Genomic DNA, 24,642 nt, shown 5'->3' on the forward strand with positions numbered 1-24,642 from the left:
ATCTAAATAGAATCAATCTGAGATGGACTGCCTGGAGACTGTACGCTTGATGTTATCAAAGCATGGCTTCTCCGAGTCAGTCATTGATACCTTAATACAGACATGAAAGCCTGTCTCTAGGAAAATTGAACATAGATATGGTGTAAATATCTGATTGTTATGAATCCAAGGGTTACTCATGGAGTAAAGCCTGGATTCCCAGGATATTATCTTTTCTCCAAGATGTTTTTGAGAAATGGGTTGTCAGCTAATTCCTTAAAAGGGACAGATTTTTACTCTGTCTATTTTTCTGCACCAGCGTCTGGCAGGTATTCTAGACGTTCAGGCATTTGGTCAGGCTTTGGTTAGATCCAAGCCTGTGTTTAAAACTGTTGCTCCACCATGGAGCTTAAACCTGGTTCTTAAGGCTCTTCAAGAAGTTCCGTTTGAACCTTTTTTGTTCCATAGATATCAATCTTTATCTTGGAAAGTTCCTTTTGGGTAGCTATTTCCTTGACTCGTAGAGTCTCCAAGTTATCTGTGTTACAATGTGATTCTCCTTATCTGGTCTTTCGTACAGATAAGGTAGTCCTGCGTACCAACCTGGGTTTTTTCCTAAGGTGGTATCTAACAAGAACATCACTCAAGAGATAGTTGTTCCATGCTTGTATCCTAATCCTTCCTCAAAGAAGGAACGTCTATTACACAATATTGGATGTGGTTTGTGCTTTAAAGTTTTACTTACAAGCTACTACAGTTTTCATCAAACGTTCACCTTGTTTGTTGTCTATTCTGGACAGAGGAGAGGTCAAAAGACTTCAGCAGCCTCTCTGTCTTTTTGGTAAAAAGCATAATTAATTTAGCTTATGAGACTGCTGGACAGCAGCCTCCTGAAGGGATTGCAGCTCATTCTACTTGAGCTGTGGTTTTCACTTGGGCCTTTTTTAAATGTGGCTTCTGTTGAACAGATTTACAAGACGGAGTCTTGGTCTGTGCTTCATACTTTTTCAAATTTAACAAATTTGATACCTTGCTTCTTCGGAGGCTATTTTTGGGAGAAAGGTTTTTTTTTTTTTTTTTACAGGCAGTGGTAACTTCCGTTTAAGTACCTGCCTTGTCCCTCCCATCATCCGTGTACTTTAGCTTTGGTATTGGTATTCCATAAGTAATGGATGATCCGTGGACTGGATACACTTAACAAGAGAAAACATAATTTATGCTTACCTGATAAATTTATTTCTCTTGTAGTGTATCCAGTCCACGGCCCGCCCTGTCACTTTAAGGCAGGTAATTTTTTCATTTGAACTACAGTCACCACTGCACCCTATGGTTTTTTCTTTCTCTACATGTTTTCGGTCGAATGACTGAATATGGCAGTTAGGGGAGGAGCTATATAGCAGCTTTGCTGTGGGTGGACTCTTGCAACTTCCTGTTGGGAAGGAGAATATATTCCATAAGTAATGGATGATCCGTGGACTGGATACACTACAAGAGAAATAAATTTATCAGGTAAGCATAAATTATGTTTCTTTATATGCATTCCAATCTGGACTGATTTATAGACAGGAAGATCTTGTTCCTTTGAAATCTGCTCGATAGCTCAGGTCTGGTTAAACTGATTAATTTCAGCTTGCTTGGTTTTGCTGCAACACAAGCGGACATCTCCACCTACTGGCTATTTTAATAAATGCACTGCTTCTCAATGTTTTTCAATAGCAGTCACATGACTGGAAAAAAAGGTTGTTATTCTGAAACGGTGTAAATTGAACCGTTGTAAAACGAGGGCCACCTGTATATATTTTTTGGTTATTGACAATCTTGTGGCATATTGACAATCTTGTGGCTAGGGCAGTATTCACATTCCTTAACCCTTCTGCTGGATCTGCAGTTGTAATGTTTTCTTGAGCAATAAATTGTTTAAGGAAATTGATTAAATTAAACAGACTAAGACAGAAAGCAGATGCAGAGAGAAAACAGACTTAGACAGAAAGCAGATACTAAGAGAAAAATATCCCCATAAATATTCCAAAAGATCAAAACCTATTAAAGATCTTATGGGTTGGGAAAGGATATAACCCGAGATGAAAAGGCAATATGCGGGAAGTGGGAATGTTAAGACAAGACTAATTGTTTAATTACACAAGTTCAGCACAATCCTTCGGTTCATAGGTATTTGAACTTAATCATGCAGTTTCCTTCCTTTAAGTGATTATTTTCCTGTGCTCACTGATCATATCTAAACACCCTTAAACAATGGATATGATCACATAAAGTCATCGTGCTCAGAAAGAAAGTGTTAACATGCTGTCAGCTAGGTTTGGGATTTTAACCTGAACATTTACAACATGTATATACTTTAACCAGCAGAGGGCAGAGTACTCCTCCTTTTCTAAAGCAGTCGAGGGAATCAGTTCAGTATTAGTGAATATGTGTATATTTACTGTGGCTCAGAGTATAAAGTCAGTTGTTTTTAAGATAACAGTTCCTCCCTGATTTTGCAGGTACGATTCTTATTCTTATTATTTGTAATTCCTTGTAAATCCTGATAAACATTTCACCAATCTCACAGAAAATTCCAATAGGAGAATCACATCAAAGGCAAGAAAAATGTTAATAAGCATTTTCATGTCTTCATCCTATGCTAAGTTTAATGTCCTTTTTAAAATAACATTTTATCTGTCATGCAATAATGTATAGTTTGTTAAATATATGTGAATTTAGGAAAATGAGCACTTACTTAATTTCTAGTGGTACTGAGTATGATAGTAACTGGGTATCGCAGTATTGCTGATGTGTACTGTTTGCACTGTAATACATGCGTTCTAACAACTGCCAGAGACGATTGTGAAATTGAAATAAAATACACAACTGATAAAAAAGGGACATGAAACACATTTTTTTTCAGAGATTCAGAGAGAGCATGCAATTTTAACCCCTTCACTACCAGAAATTTCAGAGAAGAAGTTGCCCAAAATACAGAATTTTTTATGTTTACCATTTCTTGCTATCACTCCATTTAAACAGAGAGCCTTTTTATTTTTTATTTACTTGTCAAAATTATATATATATTTTAAATAGACAACCCAAAGTATTGATCTAGGCCCAATTTATTATATTCCATGCCACTTTTTCACTGCCAAATGTAGGGCTGCAACTAACGATTATTTTCATAATCGATTAATCGGCCGATTATTTTTTCAATTAATCGACTAATCGGATAAAAAGAGAATCAATAATAGTTTTCTATGTTTTAAATAAAATCCACATAATGAGTGATACAAATATAAACTTCAGACTAAAACTTTACATTAACACAACTGTTTCTTCAATTTTTAAGCAGAAGAGCACAGTTTTATAATTAAACAAAAGCACAAACTGTTTGAAAAGAGGTAGAACTAGAAAGAGTTAGACTATCACTGTTAATAACATTCTGTTATTCACTCTTTCAGAAACTTTGCATTGAAATGCAAAAATCTCAACATGTCCACATGCTTCTGGCTAAGGCTGGTTCTCTGTTTGCAGCTATATTTCCTGCAGCAGAGAAAAGGCTGTTGAGGTGTGTAAGTAGGGTTTAGCCAATTTCACCAAAGTGGGATATTTATCTTTGTTAGCTCTTCACCAATGCTAAGTGTTTTCTACCTTGGCAAGGGGCCTCTCAATAAAGTAACCCTTGACTTCATTCTAACATAAAAATATCTTAAATATCTATTTGCAATGGTAAATAACCAGCTATAAGGTTAGGGGAAATATCTAGTCCGCTCTAAAAATAACGAATATATACTTATAAAGATTGAAAAACCAACTAATCAATTATGAGATTCGTTTTTTCATAATCGATTATTATCGATTATGATGATTAGTTGTTGCAGCTCTAGCCAAATGTAATTATATATATATAAAAAATGTAAACTTTTTCACAAACTATGGGTTTCTCACTTAAATTATTTACATACTGCTTGTGCAATCATGACACAAATGATTGCTGGTATCCCCTTTGTTCAGTACCTATACATTCATTTTTTTTAATTTAAATTTAAAAAAATTCTGCAGTGTAGTGGTCCCCCCACCTCCCCCCCTCCTGCGATCTGTTAGCTAGGGCCCCCACCCCTTTACCCCACATGTTTTCCGTAGTGTAGCTCCCCATCCTTCCCTCTCCCTTCATTTTATTTTCTGCAGTATAGGACAATACACATGTGATAATATAAGTAAATCTGAAACTTTAATATTAAATGTTATGCTCTATATTTTTGGGTTTCATATCTCTTTAAAATGTAGCATATCTGTATGGCCCCATGAAAAAAATGATGATAGACATTTGGTCCTGTAACTCTTGAGTACTGATTTTTTTCCCCAGTTTCATGCTCATTTCAGGGAGCATGTGTGTTTGAAAATTAAACACCGTCATATCCCAGTAGGAATATTAACAAATATTAACAGGCAAATTGATCACGCTTACATGAAGTTCTGATTTATTAAAGCCCTACATGATTTTTCTCTATATATTTTTACATATACATATATATATATATATATATATATATATATATATATATATATATATATATATATAGAGAGAGAGAGAGAGAGAGAGAGAGAGAGAGAGAGAGAGTTTCTCTAGCTTTTAGAGTGCTATATTTAAAACTTTTACCTTAAAGGGATAGCAAAGTTAAATTAAACGTGCATGATTTAGATAGAAAATGTCATTTTAAGACACTTTAAAATTAACTTCTATTTTCAAATGTGCTTTGTGCTCTTTGTATCCCTTATTGAAAAAGAATATGCACATATCCTACTCTAGTGGGAGCTAGCTGCTGATTGGTGCTTGCACACATTTGTTTCTTGTGATTGGCTACCTAGATGTGTTTACATAGCTGCCAGTAGTGCAATGCTGGTCTTTCAGCAAAGGATAACAAGAGAATAAAGCAAATTTGATAATAGTTTATTGAAAAGTTGTTTAAAACTGTATTTTATATCCTAATCATGATTTTTCCTGTCAGTTTCCAGCCCCTTTAAGTCTGAACTATGTAACATATTTTAACATGCCAATATGTAATAGGCTACACATTAAATTAAATAGGAGATGAATATAACAGGTCTTGTACTTGCAGATTCATTAATTCAAGTGATACAAATAAATATATTGCTGCGCAACATGCTAATACTTACAACTTCCACCTATCAAGTAATAAGCTTGTAGCAACCAGTTTTGTTTGGCTCACTGGCAGATGTTGTCAGTTTAATCTGACGTCAAATAATGCACACCCTGTATTAAAAAGTGCAAATAACCAATCAAATCCCTCAGCCAGCAATGATCCACCACTAAGTAATTAAACCCTCAGTATACCAAGCTTTAATGGTTTCTTAAGAACTTTCTGTCAGCTGTTATTGTGTTAAGTACACTAAGGGTAATCACCTACAGATAACATTGAAAATGCAAATATAAACTAAAAGACCAAATATTTTTCATCAGTGCTTTAAAGAACTAAGGTTCTAATATCCGTTTTCTGTGTTGTTACAGTTCCTTCCAGTGTCAGTGGGGTGACAGTAAATAATTTTGGCCGTAAAGATTACCTTAGCATATCCTGGCTTCCAGCTGCTGGAGATGTTGATAGCTATTTGGTTACACTTTCGCACCATAATAACAACCTGCCACCTTTAGCAATTTCTAAGTCCGTCACTGAATGTTCCTTTAGCTCTCTGACTCCTGGACGACTCTACAATGTGACAATAACGACAAGGAGTGGGAAGTATGAAAACTACTCTTTTAGCCAAGAATGGACAGGTAAGGAACCAAGAATTGGACTTCTGCCAAATCTCTGCATTTTTATGTATAAATATTTTATCTTAAAAAGGATTCAAGTAAATTTGAATTATAAGCACTACATTAATGTAGTATTTATTCTCTTATCAGGGCATAGTAATGAAAAAGTACATGATTTAATTCGTTATAACTGACCCTAGCTTACTATGGGCAAAATTACAAGTGAGGCGCGGGTTTTCATGATCACTTGCACGCTGGTTGAATTGCGCTCATATTACAAGCTGAACGGAATCAGTATTGCTTGAGTGCAATCGCAATTTAAGCTAGATTGATTACCGTGATCTCACTAACTGTTAAGTGAAAATAAAAAGTGTCACAAAAACACATCAAAAATACATTATAAAGTACAGTTACACTCATAATTACACTGTCTAATAAAACAGTGTTCAAAAATATTGCACACAAAATATAGGAGGTATCAGGTGTTAGAAAAAAAAGGCAGACAAAGGGCTTTAACATTGAGATACATACATATACGTGTCTAAAGATGGATATGTATGTATGTATGTATATATACATATATATATGTTTAAATATGTGTACACTAGTCCTAAAGCCCGTTCACACGGGCCGTGTTGTGTTATATTTAATTCTCTCTCTCTCTCTCTCTCTCTCTCTCTCCTGTGCTGCCCGGTTCTCCCCTGCGCGCGCGATCAGCTGTGCTGCCCGGTCCTCGCGCTGCTGTCGGGTGGGTGCGCGTGCGATCAGCTGCAAGAGTTTGTCTGAACTGCGCATGACGGCTTCAGACAAACTCTTGTCTTTTATAATATAGGACTAGTCCTAAAGCCCGTTCACACGGGCCGTGTTGTGTTATATTTAATTCTCTCTCTCTCTCTCTCTCTCTCTCTCTCTCTCTCTCTCTCTCTCTCTCCTGTGCTGCCCGGTTCTCCCCTGCGCGCGCGATCAGCTGTGCTGCCCGGTCCTCGCGCTGCTGTCGGGTGGGTGCGCGTGCGATCAGCTGCAAGAGTTTGTCTGAACTGCGCATGACGGCTTCAGACAAACTCTTGTCTTTTATAATATAGGATATGTATTTATACATATGACATATATATAAGTGCATTGTAGCCCTTTGCAATTAAAGGGACACTGAACCCAATTTTTTTCTTTCGTGATTCAGATAGTGCATGCAATTTTAAGCAACTTTCTATTTGACTACTATTATCAAATTGTCTTCATTCTCTTGGTATCTTTATTTGAAATGCAAGAATGTAAGTTTAGATTCCGGACCATTTTTGGTGAACAAACTGGGTTGTTCTTGCTGATTGGTGGATAAATTCACCCACCAATAAACAAGTGCTTTCCATGGTTCTGAACCAAAAAATAGATTAGATGCCGTCTTTTTCAAATAAAGAAAGCAAGAGAACGAAGTAAAATTGATAATAGGTGTAAACTAGAAAGTTGCTTAAAATTGCATGCTCTATCTGAATCGCAAAAGAAAACATTTGGGTTCAGTGTAGATGAAAGCATGAAAAAACATATTTCTGCAATATTCATTTATGATAAAGTGTTATTCTGTGTATTTACTGTAAATATTTCACATTCCAGTGTTCTGAACATAGCAGAATATGTTCTATGTATTTTTAAAAAATATATTCCTATATATATCTATATCTATATGTATATATATATAATCATATATATATATATATATATATATATATATATATACTGTATATACACAGTATTTATAGGTATAAATATATATTGTACCAAAATGCCATCATATATGTATAGAAATATGTATTTTTGAATACATAGAACTTATTTTGCTATGTGCAGAACATTGGAATGTGAAATATTCATATTTTCATGTCTGGTTAGCATATTAGAATAGCTAGCGCGCAAGTAAGGTGTTAGTTTTTTCCCCCTCTATTGACTTCTTTGGGGGAATAGCTTATCTTTTGCATGACAGTAAGTTGTTAGCGCGTGTCGGTTTAGCGCGAGCACGATAACTTTTTACTTTTAACTCATAATACCAACACAACCCGACACAGGCAAAATGTTTGCTTCTAGCGCAATTAGCAATCTAGATCTAAATAGCGCGCTACTTATAAACTGGCCCTATGTATTTAAGCCCCCACGCGTTAGTTAAACACATAGATAAAGTCATTGCAACTCCTAACCAGAACATGGCCAATAAGCTAATCAGGAGGAACAGTTGCATGTATCCACCAATCACAATCTGTGCCCTACTCAGGAGGTACAATGCTTGTGGCTCCCAAATAGGATGAATTCCGGATGGATCAGTCTGGGATGTTTTATGTCTGCCACTTGTAATTAGGAGATGGCAGCCTCTTATCCGCAGTGTCATAAATCAACCTCTTTTTGTATAGTGTGTGCAGTTTGCATTGGGTGTTTTCAAGTGCAAACCCCAGGTAAGCACAGTTAATGCTTCAGTAACCTTTCTACTTGATTAAACTGCTGCAAAGTATCCCTTGATAGGACAATCTTATTCCTATTTACAGAATATATTATAGTTACATTATAAGGTCAGAATGTGTGATCAACAATATAATATCAGTACTCGAACAAAAACCTGAAAAATGCATATTATTGTTATTATTTTAAATCCTAAACTTATCAAATCAGAAACTAAACCCCTGCTTTATGCAATTATTTAACATGCTCTAGTAAGAAAATGATAGGAGTTTGATGTCTTCTGAATACCGTTTTATGCCCAAACTATGCTGGGTGCTGACTTTATATTTATGTTCATTTCAGTTCCCTCTGCTGTGCAAGGATTAACAGTAAGCAACGCGGCAAGAAGTGACTACCTGAAAGTGTCCTGGCTACATGCTGCAGGAGATTTTGATAATTACCAAGTCACCATTAAAAACAACAAGGATTTCATTGAAACCACAACGATCACCAAGGTGGAAAATGAGTGTGTTTTTACTAACCTGGTGCCAGGAAGGCTCTACAGTGTTACTGTTAACACAAAGAGTGGAAAGTATGAGACGAGTGCCATCGCAAGTGGCCGAACCTGTAAGTGGGAGTCTGAGCTTTCATAGATATTTAATATTAAACTTTACTGCACGTCTCCATAGAAGTCTATTGTGTGAGGCATTTAGCGCACTTGCAGATTTTAATGCGCCCTCAACTATTGCATGAGCAATAAAATATAAATTTGGACTTTTAATATGAGCGTAAAAATAAAAGCGCTATTGATTACTCTTGAGTGATGTTAACACACAACAGTGATAATAGTGGTCAGTATGTTCAATATTATGTTGTTACATTTTACCCGAATCTTGTAAAAATCCTCGAATTTACCAAAGTGATTCCAGGGGCACTTGTTCTAAGTCATTATTTTTTACATTTATTATTACAACTAATCCTATTAGTTGTTTTTCATAAAGAGTAATGCTGTTCTACTATGCAAATGTGCACACTACGTATAGAAATAAACACAAACTCTTACATAGATATTCATTCTCTCATTCTAGCACACAATGTCACTCACACACACTAACACACATTCTCTCTCACACAAACTCTCTCACACACACACAAAGACACAATCTCACAAACACACTCTCACACACTAACATATACTCTCACACACAGACTCGCACATACACAAAGACACTGACAAACACAAAGACACTCACACACTCTAACGCCACAGCTAAGCATCACATAGGAGCTGTCACTCAGTAAGAAGAACAGCGCTTTTTGACTGCCTGGGTCATTTCTGGACAGTGGGCAACCCTACATATAACAGAGGTGCACTAAATATACAACATATAGAGAATAGTCATTACTGTTACAAATAGAGGTAGTTGTAGAAGATAGTTTAAGAATTTAACCCCTTGCAATACTGGCTTTATAATAAGCGTAAACAGCAACATTTCAGTGTGTATCCTACACAGAGATATTTGTGAGATCTATTCTTATAACGTGGATAACAGAAGACCACACAAACTTTGCCAAACTAATCTAAAAAGTGGGCTTCCTCTATAAAAGCAGCTTATGTAATATGGACTCTTGCTGCTCCTGTAAACAAATTAAGTATTCTTTTTTTTTCGGTTGGTTGTATGGTTTTAGTAGGACCTTGATTGTTTGGTTTTAGGACCATCTCATCCTATGTTTAAGCTATTTCCAATAACATTCATACCCATTTCTTATTATAATAAGATGTCTCCTTGTTACCTGATTCATTAAGTAAAACAGTATCTATAATGTTACATTTGCTTGTTTAAGGTCACTTGTGTTCCATTTTAACAATATATAAGCACATCTCTGTGGCATGGCCATGGTAACAGAGGCCATTCTTTTGTAGCCTCCACTATTTCTATACACAATGTGTTTAGCTATGAAAATATAAGCACTGAAGGTCATACGTACAAAATAAAACTGTTATAAGTCTTTGCATACAAATATTAAAGGGACATAAAAATGCAAAAAGAAAATACTCTAATGTGTTATGGCATTTTATTATTGCACTGTTGCTGTCATATAACTTTGTGTTTGACTATAGCCAAGAGGTTTTAACATGTATTTAAAGTAAACTCTATAGCATAAATGGAATTGTGAGCCAATAGCAAGAGACATATGTGCACAGCTGGCATTCATCAGATAGATCCCAGTAGTATCTTGCTTCTCTTGAGCCTACATAAGTATGCTTGTCAACAAAGCAAGAGAGCAAAGTTTTAAAACAGAAGTAATTAGAATAGTTTCTAAAAATGACATGCTTTGTCTGAATCAGGAATTTTTAAAGGGACAGTGTACTGCAAAATTGTTTCTCCTTACTTGCTATACCAGCTGCAGAGTTTGAAATGTGTAGGAAATTGCTCCCTTAGGTATATTTTTATATATAAAATACTTGTTTCTGCTAATTGAAACCACCACCCAATGCAGTGGCTGATCTTGTAGGGAGATAAAACCTTGGTCTTTCTAATTATTTACACAAAATTCCCCTTATCTACTTTATTACCGTTTACTCAAAGGTCCGTTCTTAGAGAGAATGATGGGAATTAACATTTTAGTACCTCTCTGTCACAGCCCCCCACTGGGAGCAGTATTTAACCTAAACCTTCTTGTCAGCATGGTTTGTTTGTAACTAGAACGTAAAGGGACACTGAACCTAAATTTTTTCTTTGGTGATTCAGATAGAGCATGCAATTATAAGCAACTTTCTAATTTACTCCTATTATCAATTTTTCTTCGTTCTCTTACTATCTTTATTTTAAAAAAAAAAAGCCATCTAAGCTTTTTTGGTTCAGACTCTGGATGCACTTTTTGATTGGTGGATAAATTTATCCACCAATCAGCAAGGACAACCCAGGTTGTTCACAAAAAATGGGCCGGCATCTAAACTTAGATTTTTGCATTTCAAATAAAGATACCAAGAGAATAAAGAAAATTTGATAATAGGAGTAAATTAGAAAGTTGCTTAAAATTTCATGCTCTATCTGAATCATGAAAGAAAAAATTTGGGTTCAGTGTCCCTTTAAGTTCAGAAATGTTCAGTGTAAGTGGGCAATGGGCAAAATCAGTTATTTTAAATGATAAAATAAAGGTGAAGGAGTTATTTAGAAACTATTTTATACACTTCAGTAGGTAAAATGCATAATTGGGGACACATTAAAGGGACATTAAACCCAATTTTTTTTCTTTCATGATTCAGATAGAAAATACCATTTTAAACAACTTTCTAATTTACTTCTATTATCTAATTTGCTTCATTCTCTTGATATTCTTTCCTGAAAAGCATATCTAGATAGGCTCACTAGCTTCTAATTGGTGGCTGCACATAGATGCCTCCTGTGATTGGCTCTCCCGTGTGCATTGCTATTTCTTTAACAAAGGATATCTAAAGAATGAAGCAAATTAGATAATAGAAGTAAATTGGAATGTTGTTTAAAATTGTATTATCTGTCTGAATTATGAAAGAAACATTTTAGGTTTAATGTCCCTTTAAGGGGAGAATTCATATCCTTTTAATCTTGATTATTTCTTTAACACTGGATTACTTTCTATGTAGAGTTATAAATATAATTTGACCTTTTCACTTTTTTCCTAGTCCCTGAGCCGGTGAAGAAGCTCACCCTGGCAGGCAGAACCAGTGAGGACCTACATGTGACGTGGTCTAGGGCTGATGGGGATGTAGATCGCTATGAGATTCAGCTGCTTTTCAATGACATGAAAGTTTTCCCACCCATAACCCTGAGTAACACTGCTTATGAATATAAATTCACCTCCTTGACACCGGGCAGGCTATATAAGATTGTAGTGCTGACGTTCAGTGGCGATGCACAGAGAGCAACATTTGTGGAGGGCCTTACAGGTATGATGCTTGTTAATCAGAGCTTTGCACAATGCAGGAATGCACTACTTACATCTACCAACATTACAGCAGACTATACTTTACAGGAAGGAAACCCAGCTGATTACTTGTAAGCAATTACTTTAATGCAAATTTAAAAAAAAAATTTGTATGGAATGTATTAGCGACCTTTCAAAATTACTTGAAACAGAAAAATTACTGTTAGGTCCAGAAAGTGGAAACTTAGGCCTAGATTTGGAGTTCGGCGGTAGCCGTCAAAACCAGCGTTAGAGGCTCCTAACGCTGGTTTTGGCCGCCCGCTGGTATTTGGAGTCAGTGATTAAAGGGTCTAACGCTCACTTTTCAGCCGCAACTTTTCCATACCGCAGATCCCCCTACGCCATTTGCGTAGCCTATATTTTCAATGGGATCTTTCTAACGCCGGTATTTAGAGTCGTTTCTGAAGTGAGCGTTAGAGCTCTAACGACAAAATTCCAGCCGCCTGAAAATAGCAGGAGTTAAGAGCTTTCTGGCTAACGCCGGTTTATAAAGCTCTTAACTACTGTACCCTAAAGTACACTAACACCCATAAACTACCTATGTACCCCTAAACCGAGCTCCCCCCACATCGCCGCCACTCGATTAAAATTTTTAACCCCTAATCTGCCGACCGCCACCTACGTTATACTTATGTACCCCTAATCTGCTGCCCCTAACCCCGCCGACCCCTGTATTATATTTATTAACCCCTAACCTGCCCCCCACAACATCGCCGCCAGCTACTTAAAATAATTAACCCCTAATCTTCCGACCGCAAAGCGCCGCCACCTACGTTATCCCTATGTACCCCTAATCTGCTACCCCTAACACCGCCGACCCCTATATTATATTTATTAACCCCTAATCTGCCCCCCTCAACGTCGCCGACACCTGCCTACACTTATTAACCCCTAATCTGCCGAGCGGACCTGAGCGCTACTATAATAAAGTTATTAACCCCTAACCCGCCTCACTAACCCTATCATAAATAGTATTAACCCCTAATCTGCCCTCCCTAACATCGCCGACAGCTACCTTCAATTATTAACCCCTAATCTGCCGAGCGGACCTCACCGCTATTCTAATAAATGTATTAACCCCTAAAGCTAAGTCTAACCCTAACACTAACACCCCCCTAACTTAAATATAATTTACATCTAACGAAATAAATTAACTCTTATTAAATAAATTATTCCTATTTAAAGCTAAATACTTACCTGTAAAATAAATCCTAATATAGCTACAATATAAATTATAATTATATTATAGCTATTTTAGGATTAATATTTATTTTACAGGCAACTTTGTAATTATTTTAACCAGGTACAATAGCTATTAAATAGTTAAGAACTATTTAATAGTTACCTAGTTAAAATAATAACAAATTTACCTGTAAAATAAATCCTAACCTAAGATATAATTAAACTTAACACTACCCTATCAATAAAATAATTAAATAAACTACCTACAATTACCTACAATTAACCTAACACTACACTATCAATAAATTAATTAAACACAATTGCTACAAATAAATACAATTAAATAAACTATCTAAAGTACAAAAAATAAAAAAGAACTAAGTTACAAAAAATAAAAAAATATTTACAAACATAAGAAAAATATTACAACAATTTTAAACTAATTACACCTACTCTAAGCCCCCTAATAAAATAACAAAGCCCCCCAAAATAAAAAATTCCCTACCCTATTCTAAATTAAAAAAGTTACAAGCTCTTTTACTTTACCAGCCCTGAACAGGGCCCTTTGCGGGGCATGCCCCAAGAATTTCAGCTCTTTTACCTGTAAAAGAATAAATACAATACCCCCCCCCCCCAACATTACAACCCACCACCCACATACCCCTAATCTAACCCAAACCCCCCTTAAAAAAACCTAACACTAAGCCCCTGAAGATCTTCCTACCTTGTCTTCACCATCCAGGTATCACCGATCTGTCCTGGCTCCAACATCTTCATCCAACCCAAGCGGGGGTTGGCGATCCATAATCCGGTGCTCCAAAGTCTTCCTCCTATCCGGCAAGAAGAGGACATCCGGACCGGCAAACATCTTCTCCAAGCGGCATCTTCGATCTTCTTCCATCCGGAGCGAAGCGGCAGGATCCTGAAGACCTCCAGCGCGGAACATCCATCCGGACCGACGACTGAACGACGAATGACTGTTCCTTTAAGGGACGTCATCCAAGATGGCGTCCCTCGAATTCCGATTGGCTGATAGGATTCTATCAGCCAATCGGAATTAAGGTAGGAATTTTCTGATTGGCTGATGGAATCAGCCAATCAGAATCTAGTTCAATCGGATTGGCCGATCCAATCAGCCAATCAGATTGAGCTCGCATTCTATTGGCTGTTCCGATCAGCCAATAGAATGCGAGCTCAATCTGATTGGCTGATTGGATCGGCCAATCGGATTGAACTAGATTCTGATTGGCTGATTCCATCAGCCAATCAGAAAATTCCTACCTTAATTCCGATTGGCTGATAGAATCCTATCAGCCAATCGGAATTCGAGGGACGCCATCTTGGATGACGTCCCTTAAAGGAACAGTCATTCGTCGTTCAGTCGTCGGTCCGGATGGATGTTCCGCGCTGGAGGTCTTCAGGATCCTGCCGCTTCGCTCCGGATGGAAGAAGATCGAAGATGCCGCTTGGAGAAGATGTTTGCCGGTCCGGATGTCCTCTTCTTGCCGGATAGGAGGAAGACTTTGGAGCACCGGATTATGGATCGCCAACCCCCGCTTGGGTTGGATGAAGATGTTGGAGCCAGGATGGATCGGTGATACCTGGATGGTGAAGACAAGGTAGGAAGATCTTCAGGGGCTTAGTGTTAGGTTTATTTAAGGGGGGTTTGGGTTAGATTAGGGGTATGTGGGTGGTGGGTTGTAATGTTGGGGGGGGGTATTGTATTTATTCTTTTACAGGCAAAAGAGCTGAAATTCTTGGGGCATGCCCCGCAAAGGGCCCTGTTCAGGGCTGGTAAGGTAAAAGAGCTTGTAACTTTTTTAATTTAGAATAGGGTAGGGAATTTTTTATTTTGGGGGGCTTTGTTATTTTATTAGGGGGCTTAGAGTAGGTGTAATTAGTTTAAAATTGTTGTAATATTTTTCTTATGTTTGTAAATATTTTTTTATTTTTTGTAACTTAGTTCTTTTTTATTTTTTGTACTTTAGATAGTTTATTTAATTGTATTTATTTGTAGCAATTGTGTTTAATTTATTTATTGATAGTGTAGTGTTAGGTTAATTGTAGGTAATTGTAGGTAGTTTATTTAATTATTTTATTGATAGGGTAGTGTTAAGTTTAATTATATCTTAGGTTAGGATTTATTTTACAGGTAAATTTATTATTATTTTAACTAGGTAACTATTAAATAGTTCTTAACTATTTAATAGTTATTGTACCTGGTTAAAATAATTACAAAGTTGCCTGTAAAATAAATATTAATCCTAAAATAGCTATAATATAATTATAATTTATATTGTAGCTATATTAGGATTTATTTTACAGGTAAGTATTTAGCTTTAAATAGGAATAATTTATTTAATAAGAGTTAATTTATTTCGTTAGATGTAAATTATATTTAAGTTAGGGGGGTGTTAGTGTTAGGGTTAGACTTAGCTTTAGGGGTTAATACATTTATTAGAATAGCGGTGTGGTCCGCTCGGCAGATTAGGGGTTAATAATTGAAGGTAGCTGTCGGCGATGTTAGGGAGGGCAGATTAGGGGTTAATACTATTTATGATAGGGTTAGTGAGGCGGATTAGGGGTTAATAACTTTATTATAGTAGCGCTCAGGTCCGCTCGGCAGATTAGGGGTTAATAAGTGTAGGCAGGTGTCGGCGACGTTGAGGGGGGCAGATTAGGGGTTAATAAATATAATATAGGGGTCGGCGATGTTAGGGCAGCAGATTAGGGGTACATAGGGAGAACGTAGGTTGCGGCGGTTTACGGAGCGGCAGACTAGGGGTTAAAAAAATATGCAGGGGTCAGCGATAGCGGGGGCGGCAGATTAGGGGTTAATAAGTGTAAGGTTAGGGGTGTTTAGACTCGGGGTACATGTTAGAGTGTTAGGTGCAGACGTAGGAAGTGTTTCCCCATAGGAAACAATGGGGCTGCGTTAGGAGCTGAACGCTGCTTTTTTGCAGGTGTTAGGTTTTTTTTCAGCTCAAACAGCCCCATTGTTTCCTATGGGAGAATCGTGCACGAGCACGTTTTTGAGGCCGGCCGCGTCCGTAAGCAACTCTGGTATCGAGAGTTGCATTTGCGGTAAAAATGCTCTACGCTCCTTTTTTGGAGCCTAACGCAGCATTTGTTTGAACTCTCGATACCAGAGTTAATTTTATGGTGCGGCCAGAAAAAAGCCCGCGGAGCGTTAACAGCCCTTTTACCGCCGAACTCCAAATCTAGGCCTTATTGTGCAAAGAGGAAAAAATATAATAATAATAATACCAATATATGTATTTAAATTAGTACATTGGAGTCTCAAAGTGTCTGTTGCAAACAGTAAGGGCTAGATTACAAGTGGCACGCTATAGTTAGCATGAATCGCAATAAACATTATCGCGACTGCCCTAACTGGCACGCATATTACAAGTTGAAAGTAAATGTGTTCGATCAAGCGCAAATTAATTTAGTGTGCATTGGGTTTGCACGAGTGAAGACGTAAATTGTAAGGGTTAAAAAAAATGTGTAACAAACACAACATAAATGCATTACACTCATATATACACTATCTGCTAAATATATTAATCAAAATATTAATTAAACATTTTTATAAGGGTTAAAAGATGTATGGTATATGACAAGGTATTTGAATTTAAAGAGCTGTATTGTGTATGTGTGTGTATATATATATATATATATTTACTGTATATATATATATATATATATATATATATATATACAGTATAGTATATATACAGTATATACAGTATATATATATATATATATATATATATATATGTATATATATGCCTGTCTAAATATGTGTATATGTGTGAATATATATATATGTCTATATGTGTATGTATGTGTTTATATATGTATATACATGCATATATACACACATATATACACATGCACAGTGGGTATTGAAAAGAATCACCCCCCTTGAAAAAAATCACATTTTGTTGCTTTGCAGCCTGAAATAAAGACAGACATAGTTTTTGTTTATCCAGTTGTAATTACTCAGTGCAACTTATAACATTCAAGTGAAAGATATACCACCAGCATGTCAGGCAATAAAGACAATTCAAGAACAGAACCACTGAGTTGCAAAAAGTATCACCCCCTTGTGTCAGTATTTTGTTGAACCACCTTTTGCTTTAATTACAGTCTTTGATCTGTTGGGATATGTCTCTACTAACTTTGCCCATCTAGACTGTGCAATAATTGCCCACTCTTCTTTGCAGAACTGCTCCAGTTCCGTTACATTTGATGGTGACCGTTTGTGGAGTGCAGTCTTCAAGTCATGTGCTCTGACTAGGCCATGCAAGGACATTCACCTTTTTCTCCTTCAACCACTGTGTGGTCATATTTGCTGTGTGCTTTGGGTCATTGTCATGTTGGAAGGTAAACCTTCTTCCAATTGACAAATTCCTGGCAGTGGGTAGCAGATTTTCCTCAAGAATTTGACGGTGTTTTGCCCCATCCATTATTCCTTCTATCCTGACAATTGCTCCAGTGCCTGCTTTAGAGAAACACCCCCATAACACCTCCATGCTTTACTGTAGGTATGGTGTTATTTGGATGGTGAGCTGTTTTGGATTTCCTCCATACATATTGTTTGGTGTTGAGGCCAAATAATTAAATTTTAATCTCACCTGACCATAACAACTTTTTTCATGTGCCCTCAGAATCTCCTAGGTGTGTTATGGCAAAGCTCAGTCGTGACGGCATATGTCCTTTCTTGAGGAGTGGGTTTTTTCTTGCAACCCTCCCATACAAGCCACATCTGTGGAGAATTTGTGATATTGTTGTCACATGCACAAAATGACCACGCTTAGTCATAAATTCTTGCAACTGCTTGAGAGTTGCTGTGGGCCTCTTGGTAGCCTCTCTGACCAGTTTCCTCCTGGCAATTTCATCCAGTTTGGAGCGATGTCCTGATCCAGAGAGGGTGTTGTACCAAATACCTTCCACTTCTTAATAATATACTTCTCTGTGCTTCTAGGCATTGATAAAGCCTTTGATATTTTCTTGTATCCATCTCCTGACTTGTGCCTGTCCATAACATTATCTCGGAGATCTTTTGACAGTGCCTTGTCACCCATAGTTGATTGTTTGCTTCAGTTGCACTACCAGGGACTGAGATGCTCCAGGAAAGCTCTTTTCATGCTGAGCTAATCAATATGCCCACAGCTGTTCACAGTTGAAGGTCAAATGGTTTTGTGTGTGCCGTTGAGAAGGTGATTAGCTACACCTGATTGAGTTTACAAGTAATTTTAGGAGGGGGTGATCCTTTTTGCAACTCAGTGATTCTGTTTTTGAATTGTCTGACATGTTGGTGTTATAGCTTTCACTTGGATGTTATAAGTTGCACTGATTAATTACAACTGGATAAACAAAAACTGTGTATGTCTTTATTTCAGGCTGCAAAGCAACAAAATGTGATTATTTTCAAAGTGGGGGGTGATTCTTTTCAATACCCACTGTGTATATATATATATATATATATATATATACACTTTGTAGCCCTTTCCATTCAAATACCTTAAAACATGAAAAATCCCTTTTAATCAATTTTAATATTTTATAATGTTTTTTACTGTGTATTTAATGTAAATATTTTACATCCCATTGTTCTTCACATAGTAGAAAATGTTCTTCTATGTGAAGAACTTTGGAAAGTAAAATATTCATAACTACCTATGGTTTTAAAGCTGTAGTCTAACATGGTGTCCGGTTAGTGCGCAAGCAATAAGTCTTAGACCTAGATTTGGAGTTTGGCGTTAGCCGTGAAAACCAGCGTTAGAGGCTCCTAACGCTGGTTTTAGGCTACCGCCGGTATTTGGAGTCACTCAAAATAGGGTCTAACGCTCACTTTTCATCCGCGACTTTTCCATACCGCAGATCCCCTTACGTAAATTGCGTATCCTATCTTTTCAATGGGATCTTTCTAACTCTGGTATTTAGAGTCGTTTCTGAAGTGAGCGTTAGACATCTAACGACAAAACTCCAGCCGCAGGAAAAAAGTCAGTAGTTAAGAGCTTTCTGGGCTAACGCCGGTTTATAAAGCTCTTAACTACTGTGCTCTAAAGTACACTAACACCCATAAACTACCTATGCACCCCTAAACCGAGGTCCCCCCACATCGCCAACACTCGAATAATTTTTTTTAACCCCTAATCTGCCGACCGCCACCTACGTTATCCTTATGTACCCCTAATCTGCTGCCCCTAACACCGCCAACCCCTATATTATATTTATTAACCCCTAATCTGCCCCCCTCAACGTCGCCTCCACCTGCCTACACTTATTAACCCCTAATCTGCTGACCGGACCTGAGCGCTACTATAATAAAGTTATTAACCCCTAATCCGCCTCACTAACCCTATAATAAATAGTATTAACCCCTAATCTGCCCTCCCTAACATCGCCGACACCTAACTTCAATTATTAACCCCTAATCTGCCGACCGGAGCTCACCGCTATTCTAATAAATGTATTAACCCCTAAAGCTAAGTCTAACCCTAACTCTAACACCCCCCTAAATTAAATATAATTTTAATCTAACGAAATAAATTAACTCTTATTAAATAAATTATTCCTATTTAAAGCTAAATACTTACCTGTAAAATAAATCCTAATATAGCTACAATATAAATTATAATTATATTATTGCTATTTTAGGATTAATATTTATTTTACAGGTAACTTTGTATTTATTTTAACCAGGTACAATAGCTATTAAATAGTTAAGAACTATTTAATAGCTAAAATAGTTAAAATAATTACAAATTTACCTATAAAATAAATCCTAACCTAAGTTACAATTAAACCTAACACTATACTATCAATAAATTAATTAAATAAACTACCTACAATTACCTACAATTAACCTAACACTACACTATCAATAAATTAATTAAATACAATTCCTACAAATAAATACAATTAAATAAACTTGCTAAAGTACAAAAAATAAAAAAGAACTAAGTTACAAAAAATAAAAAAATATTTACAAACATAAGAAAAATATTACAACAATTTTAAACTAATTACACCTACTCTAAGCCCCCTAATAAAATAACAAAGCCCCCCAAAATAAAAAAATGCCCTGATCCAAGCCCAAGCGGGGGGCTGAAGAGGTCCATGATCCGGCTGAAGTCTTCATCCAAGCGGGAGCTGAAGAGGTCCATGATCCGGATGAAGTCTTCATCCAAGCGGGAGCTGAAGAGGTCCATGATCCGGATGAAGTCTTCTATCAACGGCATCTTCAATCTTCTTTCTTCCGGATTCATCTTGCAGACCTCCGACGCGGAACATCCTGCTGGCCCGACGGACTAACGACGAATGACGGTTCTTTTAAGGGACGTCATCCAAGATGGCGTCCCTCAAATTCCGATTGGCTGATAGGATTCTATCAGCCAATCGGAATTAAGGTAGGAAAATTCTGATTGGCTGATGGAATCAGCCAATCAGATTCAAGTTCAATCCGATTGGCTGATCCAATCAGCCAATCAGATTGAGCTCGCATTCTATTGGCTGATCGGAACAGCCAATAGATTGCAAGCTCAATCTGATTGGCTGATTGAATCAGCCAATCGGATTGAACTTGAATCTGATTGGCTGATTCCATCAGCCAATCAGAATTTTCCTACCTTAATTCCGATTGGCTGATAGAATCCTATCAGCCAATCGGAATTCGAGGGACGCCATCTTGGATGACGTCCCTTAAAGGAACCGTCATTCGTCGTTAGTCCGTCGGGCCAGCAGGATGTTCCGCGTCAGAGGTCTGCAAGATGGATCTGGAAGAAAGAAGATTGAAGATGCCGTTGATAGAAGACTTCATCCGGATCATGGACCTCTTCAGCTCCCGCTTGGATGAAGACTTCATCCGGATCATGGACCTCTTCAGCTCCCGCTTGGATGAAGACTTCAGCCGGATCATGGACCTCTTCAGCCCCCCGCTTGGGCTTGGATCAGGACATCGGAGGAGCTCTTCTGGACAGATCGTTGAACCCGGTGAGGTGAAGACAAGGTAGGAAGATCTTCAGGGGCTTAGTGTTAGGTTTATTTAAGGGGGGTTTGGGTTAGATTAGGGGTATGTGGGTGGTGGGTTGTAATGTTGGGGGGCTTGGGTATTGTATGTTTTTTTACAGGCAAAAGAGCTGAACTTCTTGGGGCATGCCCCGCAAAGGGCCCTGTTCAGGGCTGGTAAGGTAAAAGAGCTTTGAACTTTAGTTATTTAGAATAGGGTAGGGCATTTTTTTATTTTGGGGGGCTTTGTTATTTTATTAGGGGGCTTAGAGTAGGTGTAATTAGTTTAAAATTGTTGTAATATTTTTCTTATGTTTGTAAATATTTTTTTATTTTTTTTAACTTAGTTCTTTTTTATTTTTTGTACTTTAGCAAGTTTATTTAATTGTATTTATTTGTAGGAATTGTATTTAATTAATTTATTGATAGTGTAGTGTTAGGTTAATTGTAGGTAATTGTAGGTAGTTTATTTAATTAATTTATTGATATTATAGTGTATAGGTTTAATTGTAACTTAGGTTAGGATTTATTTTACAGGTAAATTTGTAATTATTTTAACTATTTTAGCTATTAAATAGTTCTTAACTATTTAATAGCTATTGTACCTGGTTAAAATAAATACAAAGTTACCTGTAAAATAAATATTAATCCTAAAATAGCTATAATATAATTATAATTTATATTGTAGCTATATTAGGATTTATTTTACAGGTAAGTATTTAGCTTTAAATAGGAATAATTTATTTAATAAGAGTTAATTTATTTCGTTAGATTACAATTATATTTAACTTAGGGGGGTGTTAGTGTTAGGGTTAGACTTAGCTTTAGGGGTTAATACATTTATTAGAATAGCGGTGAGCTCCGGTCGGCAGATTAGGGGTTAATAATTGAAGTTAGGTGTCGGCGATGTTAGGGAGGGCAGATTAGGGGTTAATACTATTTATCATAGGGTTAGTGAGGCGGATTAGGGGTTAATAACTTTATTATAGTAGCGCTCAGGTCCGGTCGGCAGATTAGGGGTTAATAAGTGTAGGCAGGTGGAGGCGACGTTGAGGGGGGCAGATTAGGGGTTAATAAATATAATATAGGGGTCGGCGGTGTTAGGGGCAGCAGATTAGGGGTACATAGGGATAATGTAAGTAGCGGCGGTTTACGGAGCGGCAGATTAGGGGTTAATAATAATATGCAGGGGTCAGCGATAGCGGGGGCGGCAGATTAGGGGTTAATAAGTGTAAGGTTAGGGGTGTTTAGACTCGGGGTACATGTTAGAGTGTTAAGTGCAGACGTAGGAAGGGTTACCGCATAGCAAACAATGGGGCTGCGTTAGGAGCTGAACGCGGCTTTTTTGCAGGTGTTTGGTTTTTTTTCAGCTCAAACAGCTCCATTGTTTCCTATGGGGGAATCGTGCACTAGCACGTTTTTGAGGCTGGCCGCGTCCGTAAGCAACTCTGGTATCGAGAGTTGAAGCTGCGTTAAAAATGCTCTACGCTCCTTTTTTGGAGCCTAACGCAGCCATTCTGTGGACTCTCAATACCAGAGTTATTTTTATGGTGTGGCCAGAAAAAAGCCGGCGTTAGTTTTTCGGGTCGTTACCGACAAAACTCCAAATCTAGCCGTTATTTTTTTTTTTAAATGCGCACCATTGAAGTCTATGGGAAGAAGTTAATGCAGTTGTGATATCCAGAGTCCTGAAGTTAGCACTCATCGGGTTTTGCTCTCGTGCACACAATTTACTTTCAACTTTTAATATGCTAACCCGCCTGCGTTAAAAGTTGACTTTTAGTGGTGTTTGTGCGCAAGCGGGAAAAAATGAGTGCACCACTTTTTATCTGGCCCTATATGGAGATTATATTTTCAATTTTTTTGGCTTAATTAGCTTTCAGTATGTGGGTGGGGGCAAAGTAGTTATTGTCTGTTGCTATGAAAATTCATTCAGCTTATTTTATGTTTGAACACATATAAAACTATATATAGATTAAACATATGTTTTTATTAGATATGCTATCTTAAACATATTTCATACATTTTAAATAAATTTTACCATTTTATAAAGGTAATAATACTTTGCATCATAGGTTGTACATATAAAATATTCCATACAATTCCCTTCAGCAGGGTTGAAAAGCTTAGTATTAGGCACAGAGGGGTAGATTTACCAAAGGTCGAGTGGACATGATTTGCTGTAGTGAATCATGTCCACTCAACCTCGCTAAATGCCAAAAGCATACACTGTCGGCATTTAACATTGCACAAGCATTTCTAAGGAATTGACAATTGGCCGCTAGCAGGGGCCATCAATCATCCCAATCCTATCGGATAAGGATGATTTCAGTCCGCCACCAAAAAGGTGGCAGAGAAGTTAAAGGGATACTAAACCCAAATTTTTTCTTTAACTATTCATATAGAGCATGCAAATTTAAGCAACTTTCTAATTTACTCCTACTATCAATTTTTCTTTGTTCTCTTGCTTTCTTTATTTAAAAAGCAGTCATTTAAAGCTTAGGAGCCAGCCCATTTTAGGTTCAGAACCCTGGATAGCGTTTGCTTATTGGTGGATACATTTAGCAAACCAATAAGCAAGCATAACCCAGGTTCTCAACCAAAAACAACACCTGCTGGAAATGTTTTAAACTAACTTTTTCTGATTATCCAAAATAAACTGACTGTAATGCTGTATGCAGTCTTTATCTTACTGCATTCTGTTGTAGATAAAAGCTTTACAATTTAAATGTTGATTTGCAGCATTGGATGTGCTATGCAAGCTGCCATCTTGTAACGTTCGTTCCACAACACTGTGTCACGTGATGCACACGGCACCAGTTATTGCTGTGTTGTGGAAAGTACTTTAAAAAATGTCAGCTTGCATAGCACATCCAATGCTGCAGATCAATGTTTAAATTATTAAGCTTTTTTCTACAACATGATGCAGTAAGATGAAAAGACTGCATACATCATTGTTAGTTAGTTTATTTTGCACAATTAGAAAAAGTTAGTTTAGAATATGTCAATCAGGTGTTGTGGCTCCCTTTAAGCTTTATATTCCTGCTTTTTAAATAAAGATATCAAGAGAACGAGGACAAATTGATAATAGGAGTAAATTAGAAAGTTGCTTAAAAATCCATGCTCTATCTGAATAATTAAAGATTTTTATTTCGGTTTAGTGGACCTTTAAGGAACAGTAGTGTTACGACTGCTGCTTCTTAACTTCCGTTTCTGGCGGACCAGAAACGATGTTGCGTCGATGCAGCATCCGCTGCTTAATAAATCGACCTCAGAGTCTTGATGCACACTCACTATATTCTATAGTGACATGC

At 37.1% G+C, this 24,642-nt stretch overlaps 1 protein-coding gene across 2 annotated transcripts in view; it reads left to right on the plus strand.

Annotated features, from left to right (window-relative positions):
* PTPRB (protein tyrosine phosphatase receptor type B) overlaps positions 1 to 24,642 on the plus strand; it is a 238,357-nt gene that overhangs the window by 129,811 nt on the left and 83,904 nt on the right. For both annotated transcript variants that reach the window (XM_053716786.1, XM_053716787.1), the window contains 3 exons: positions 5,498 to 5,761; positions 8,522 to 8,785; positions 11,826 to 12,089. In XM_053716786.1, coding sequence (XP_053572761.1) covers positions 5,498 to 5,761; positions 8,522 to 8,785; positions 11,826 to 12,089 — 792 coding nt within the window. The remainder of the gene's footprint in view (positions 1 to 5,497; positions 5,762 to 8,521; positions 8,786 to 11,825; positions 12,090 to 24,642) is intronic.

Source organism: Bombina bombina, chromosome 6 (genome assembly GCF_027579735.1).
Source record: "Bombina bombina isolate aBomBom1 chromosome 6, aBomBom1.pri, whole genome shotgun sequence".
NCBI classification, from domain to species: Eukaryota; Metazoa; Chordata; class Amphibia; order Anura; family Bombinatoridae; genus Bombina; species Bombina bombina.